General features: G+C 51.6%; 2 protein-coding genes across 2 annotated transcripts in view; one reads left to right on the top strand and one right to left on the bottom strand.

Annotated features, from left to right (window-relative positions):
- The window catches only part of LOC106899518 (butyrophilin subfamily 3 member A2-like), a 17,633-nt gene extending 17,204 nt beyond the window's left edge, over positions 1-429 (bottom strand). The window contains exon 1 of the mRNA XM_014961387.1: positions 357-429. Coding sequence (XP_014816873.1) covers positions 357-429 — 73 coding nt within the window. The remainder of the gene's footprint in view (positions 1-356) is intronic.
- A 582-nt stretch (positions 430-1,011) lies between these two features.
- On the top strand, positions 1,012-4,512 carry LOC106899517 (tripartite motif-containing protein 15-like). The gene is made up of 6 exons (XM_014961386.1): positions 1,012-1,062; positions 2,931-3,161; positions 3,332-3,354; positions 3,631-3,746; positions 4,063-4,092; positions 4,349-4,512. The coding sequence occupies exons 1-6, from the start codon at positions 1,012-1,014 to the stop codon at positions 4,510-4,512; spliced, it is 615 nt and encodes a 204-aa protein (XP_014816872.1).
- Positions 4,513-6,255: the final 1,743 nt, after the last annotated feature.

Below are 6,255 nucleotides of genomic sequence, written 5' to 3'. Positions count from 1 at the left end.
TCTACTTCCTGTCCCTCCCCCTTCCCCGGCTACCCCTTGGGCATAGCCCACATGGGATGAAATACCTGTGTCCCTGCTAGGTCCTGGGCAGAATTAACCCTATCCCTGCCAGACCCAGAACGGACCCCCACCCCAGCCAGCCCGAGCAGAAAGGACAAAGGCTTTAGGAGAGCACCGCAGGGCAGGACTGAACGTGTCCCAGAGCAATGGACGTGTGGCATCACAAGACCAAGGGAATGTGAAAGCAATGCATGGCTGAGCTCTGGGCTCAGTTCCTCCTGCCCCACAGCACCTCCCCTGCCCCACATCGGCCACCCGGAGCACGCTCAGCCCTCCCAGCCCTGTAGGATCCCTACCTGATCCCAGCTGGAGGAGGTGGAGAGTCAGGAAATGTCTGAGGAAGCCCCATGGGCTCGTGGGGAACCCCATCTGTGGCCGGAGCTGGAGAAGAGGGTGGGAAGGGAGGCAGAGGGAGGGCAAGGGGGGGGTTACAGCCGCCACAGAGGGGATGGGGAAGAACGGCTGCACCTGCCCCCATTGCTGCTCCAGAAATCCCACCAAACCACCTGCACCCTGACGTCGGAAGGAACCCTTGGTAAAGGGCAAGACTGGGACCATGTGCTGCTCCCAGTGCAGCCCCTGCTCTGCCCCACTGCCCTCCCCAGGATTTACTCTGAATCTCTTCCTAAGACTTTAAATTATTTAAATATTCTAAATCCCCTTTGGAAAAGAAATTCACTCACCCAAGGTGTGGGAGCTACACCCAACATTTCCAACCTTTGCCCGGTTCCAGGGTTCAGGGTCCAGAATTTAAGGGTCCACTTCCTACGTAGTGAGCTCAGGTTTTTATTGCTGTTTCAGGACATTTGTCTATTCAGGAGAAAACTCAGCAGCCCATCGGACCCAGGAACCAAAAAAAAAGAGGGAGAAAAAGAATGAACATGAAGGATCTTAGGGTTTTGGGGGGCAGGGGATCATGTAGAATGGAGAGCTCGGTTGAGATTTTTGGACATGGCGGAGGAGCCCAGCAGTGTCATTGCACCCTACAACAGCCAGGAGCTTGTGGGGAGCCAGGGACAAGATGGGATCTGGGGGGGCCTTGAAGTGTGGGGACACCCCAGCTGTGCCCTGTCACCTTGGGGACCTCCCATCCCTGGGGAGGACATGTCCCTTGCTGTCCCCACGGTCCCACCTTATGCATGGGGAGCCCATGCCCAAAATAAGGAGTGCAGGCTGGTGCAGGGTGGGAATGTTTCCATAGCTCCCATAGGAGTAGATACCGGGGGGGGTCATACCCAGCTCCAGGGGGGTCCCTGGGGTCATACCCAGATGTAGGGAGGGGAACCAGGGTGAGCCCCTGTCCCAGTCTGAGGTAAAACAGAACCAACTTTCCATTTAGTATTTCCACTTCTCAGCTCAGCCTCAGCCGGGGAAGGGGGGGACAGAATGGGGGGGCCCCAAACTGACCCAGGGGGTGCTCCATCCCATCCACGTTCACTATAAAAGCTGAGGGATCAAAGAGTCAGCTTTTTCTCCAATGGCCAACATCCAAGGAGGACCTTGTCTGGTCATTTACCTTTGATGTGATCCATGTCTTCCTGACCCCAGAGCTGGAATCCAGACCCCACCCATCACTAAGTCCAGTCTGGGACTTCCCCAATTCCATGCCAGTGATGTCATCCTGGGAGCTTGATATGGTTTTGTACAGATTGTATTTATTTCATTATTTCCCTTTTAATTTTATTTTTAATATTCCACTGTCGTGGTTTTGACCGAATTGACCAACCAGAATGACAGATGGCCCCCTCCCTCCCCCTGCTAAGGAAAAGAGAGGAGAGGAAGAGGGGGATAAAAAAAAAAGATGAGTTTAGAAAAAGATTAAACTACTTTAATGAAAATAAAAATAAATAATGAAATAAGAAAAAAAAAAGAAAAGAAAAAAAAGCAAAATAAAATAAAAATGTATACAGTATATACAAAACTGTATCAAGCTCCCAGGATGACAATCATGTCACCAGCAGGCGCAGGGGAGAGTCCCAGGCTGGACTCAGTGATGGACAGGAGCCCGATTCCGGATCTGGAGTCAGGAACGCTCGGATCGGGATCAAAGGCAGACGAACAGACAGGGTCCTCCTTGGACGTCGGCCATTGAAGGAAGAGAGCTGACCCTTTGATCCCTCAGCTTTTATTCTGAAGATGATGTGGAGGGGATGGAATACCCTGCTGGTCAGGTTTGGGTCACCTCTCCTGTCCCCTCCTCCCCACAGGTGGGACCCCTCTACGCTTTTCCGCTTCCGACCCTCCAACGGGGCAAATAACAAATTTGCCTGACCTTGGTTGCTATAGCAATAAGTATAAGCAGGGGCCTCTCTGCACACCATTAATTGGTATAATCAGGTCTTAGCACTATGAGAGTGAACAGTTTCTGAACAATATGCTGTCAATTTCAGAGTTCAGTCAGTTAAAAGAGGCCCAGCTAGAGAAGTAAAACTACTGAACAGAAAACCAGTTATGTTCTACCTCAAACCAGGACATCCTGTCACTGGGCACTACTGAAAAAAGACCATTCCACAAGGAACGTCTTTCTTTCTTTTTAGATACAAATTCAGACCCAACTGCACCATCTGAAATCAGAGCACAAGGCAATTCAATCTTCCATGAAGGACAGAGAAGACAGACTCAAGGACCACACTGTAGGTGCCCATCAGTTTTCCTGGGCAGAGGGTGGGGGAAGAAAGGAGGAACATCTCCTGCTCCGCTTGCCAAGGGTTGGGTGATGCTGAAGGAATGTGGGGAAGGGAGAGGGGGTTTGTATCTTCCCCAAATGCCTCTTCTTGGTGGCTCCCACGAAGGCATGGCCCACCCTTGACCCTTGAGGCTCTTCTCCTGCTCTCTGCTCCCCTTTCCCCACTTGGTCTTGCCCTTGGCAGGAACGGACAGAAGCTGCAAAGCAGAAGGTTGTGAGGACATATAGGAAGATGCATGAGTTCCTGGACAAGGAGGAGTCCTCTCTTCTGGCCCAGCTGGAGCAGCTGGACACAGAGATAAGGAAAACCCATGAAGAAATCCTCCAGAGGCTTTTGGAGGAGACAAGGAGGCTGGGCACGCTGATTGGGGAGATGGAGAGGACGTTCCAGCAGCCAGACTGGCAGCTCCTGAAGGTGAGAGCCCAGGCTTTCCAACCTGGCTGGGAAGGCCCACCTTGAGCTTGGTCTCCAGCCCTCACTTGTCTCCCCCAACCTGCTCCAAGAGGGACTTCCTCAGAGTGGGACCCCGGTACTCCAAGGGGAGGTGTTCCATCTCACTGAGTGTTTTCTTCTCTCTCCTCCAGGACATTGGAACCACCTTGAGCAGGTCTGTCGTCCTTCTCCTGTCACCATGTCACCACCACAGAGCAGCTCTGTGGCAGGACACGGGGAGAAAGTACTTGGGGACGGGTTGGCTCTTCTGCGGTACAGCCCTTGGACCTGACCAAAGCCACAGGGGGTTGGAAGGAGGGCTCTGCCTCTCTCTCCTGAATTAATGATGAATATGGACACAGGCTGGCAGGAGGCAGGAGCAGGGAGTGCTGAGAAAACACGGAGCAGCAAACTCCAACCAGGTGTAAATCCATCCCCTCTTCCCTTCCAGGGGCCAGAGGGAAACGCTCTCCCACTCACTCCAGATTTCCCCGCAGCTGGAGAAGAAATTCTCTGACTTCACCAAGAAGAACCCAGACATCAAGGAACTTCTGGAGAAAGTTCCAGGTACCGAGGACAGGTCCAGAAAGGGCAATGCCATCGTGCTTCTTGGTGGGGAGGGATGGAGTGAAGCCAGGGGAAAGAAAGGCATCCTGGGTGCTGAATGAGGGGTTATTTCTTTCAAGCTCCCACAAGGAGACAGAGAATGAGCAGTGAGTGTTGGTGTGATGTTCCCTGCCTGTCCTCCTCCTCTTCTCCTCTGCCTCCTCAAGTTTCTTGACCTTCCCCCAAGCCTGTTCCTGACTCTCGGGACTTTTGCAGAAACCCACAATCTGACCCAACTGATCTTCCTGCCTCTCACAGTTTTCTCTTTTCCCTCTAGATTTCTTGGAGTTCGAAGGTCCTTTGACAAGTAAGTGAACCGAAAGTGTGCCAAACCAAGCCATTGTATGAAATCAAAAATATGGTAAAAGAAGCTCTGCTGCCCCCAAAGATTGACCTACAGTGCTCTGCTGCCTCCTTCCTCCCTTCTCCCACCCTCGTCCTACCACCAGGTGATGCCTGGAGGGGTCCCAACTGGATCAGAGGGACGGGAAGGGAGAGAAAAAAAATCCCTGTTTCCTCCCAAATCTGCTGCTATGAGTCTGACTCTCTCTCTTCACCTCCAGCACAGATGACGCTGGACCCAGAGACAGCCAATGCCGGGCTTTATCTCTTGGAAGACTGCAAGCTCGTGTGGTGGGAATTGCATCAGCAGCACTTACACTTCAACCCAGGGAGGTTCACAGTCCATCCCTGTGTGCTGGGCTCAAGGGGCTTCACATCAGGGTGACACCGCTGGAACGTGGAGTTCCATAGAGAATGTGCATGGGCCATCGGGGTGGCCAAGGAGTCGGTTCCAAGGGACCGTTGGCTGTGGCCAAAGCACAGTGAGGGGCTATGGACTCTGGGTCATTACCAAAATGGCTACGAGGCTCTGACCTCTCCTGCTTTCACCCCCTTGACTCTACGCAGTGTCCTGAAGCTGATACGAATCTGCTTGGACCATGAGAAAGGGAGGGTGCTGTTTTTTTGGTGCCGAGAGCAAAGAACGGATCTTTGCTTTTCCACTGGCATCTTTCCAAGGGGAGAGAGTCTTCCCATGGTTCATGGTGATCTGGGAGGCTCAACTCAAACTTCTTCCCTAAAGCACAGGACAAAAACCCAGCCCCCAAAACTATCAACTTTCCCTTGGGAAAGAAACCAGGGGCTGGGTTTTGTCCCAATCCCACCAAAGGGACAGGAAAGGGGAGCGGTGTTCAGGTTCCTTTCCTTCTGTGCAAAATGAGAGCATTTCTGTGTCTTCAACTCTATTTTGCTCTTTTAATCACTGTTTAATCACTAAATGGCTGTTACAGGGTGGCTGCAAACTTGCCCGGATGAGAAGATAAAATTAAAAGTGCAATTCTAAGTTTTTTCCACCTTGGTTGTGTGCTTTTTATCTTGGGTTTTTTTATTTCCTGCAGGGTTTTCTTTGGGAGTTGCTTAAGGGAACTGGAGGAAGGAAAAGTCATCCTGGTTCCACTCTAAAACCCACTGCACAGAGAGATGAGAAACCTGTGTTTTCTGCCCTGTCAAACCCAACAAGCCTGTGGGAATAGAGGTGGGGAAAACTCAGCCGCAAGCCAGGAGCAGGAGTCCTTTGCAGCTGGGTCCCAACCTGACTCCATGTGCAAAGGGGTGAGTCAGAATTGGGCAGAAACCCCTGGAAATGGGGCTGCTCCTTTTGGTGCTGGCTCAGGGTGAGCCCTGATGTGCTGGGCTTTAGTCAAGGAAGAGCCTGGGCTTGTTCCTTGAGAAGATACAGCAGAGCCAGGGGTTCAAAATGAAGGTCCATCAAATCTGAAGGAAAAGTCATCCTGGTTCCACTCTAAAACCCACTGCACAGAGAGATGAGAAACCTGTGTTTTCTGCCCTGTCAAACCCAACAAGCCTGTGGGAATAGAGGTGGGGAAAACTCAGCCGCAAGCCAGGAGCAGGAGTCCTTTGCAGCTGGGTCCCAACCTGACTCCATGTGCAAAGGGGTGAGTCAGAATTGGGCAGAAACCCCTGGAAATGGGGCTGCTCCTTTTGGTGCTGGCTCAGGGTGAGCCCTGATGTGCTGGGCTTTAGTCAAGGAAGAGCCTGGGCTTGTTCCTTGAGAAGATACAGCAGAGCCAGGGGTTCAAAATGAAGGTCCATCAAATCTTTGTCTTGTCCCCATACCTCCCTGCCTGGAAAAGCAGATAAGAGCAGGGCGAGGATGCCTTTGGCACCAGGAGCCCTCTTTTTCCAGCCTCAATGGGAAATTAAAGAATTAAAAGGCTATAAGTGTTACCTGAATCAAAAGCTCTCAGAACCAGAAATGGTTTGGAGAGAAAATACTGCTTTATTCAATGTTGGGTGCTAAGAGGTAATCCCCAAATCTAGCACCCCTTACTGGCGACATTCACAAATTATTTACTCATTTACACAAGGATTCTCATTATTCCGCCTCCCTAATCTATAACTCCACCTGGGTTGACATGTTCATTAGTGTGATCCAAGAGCCCCTTTT

The sequence above is a fragment of the Calidris pugnax genome, unplaced genomic scaffold (assembly GCF_001431845.1).
Source record: "Calidris pugnax isolate Ruff unplaced genomic scaffold, ASM143184v1 scaffold655, whole genome shotgun sequence".
Lineage (NCBI taxonomy): Eukaryota > Metazoa > Chordata > Aves > Charadriiformes > Scolopacidae > Calidris > Calidris pugnax.
The sequence above is the reverse complement of the archived record's forward strand: the minus strand, read 5'-3'. Positions and strand labels throughout refer to the sequence as shown.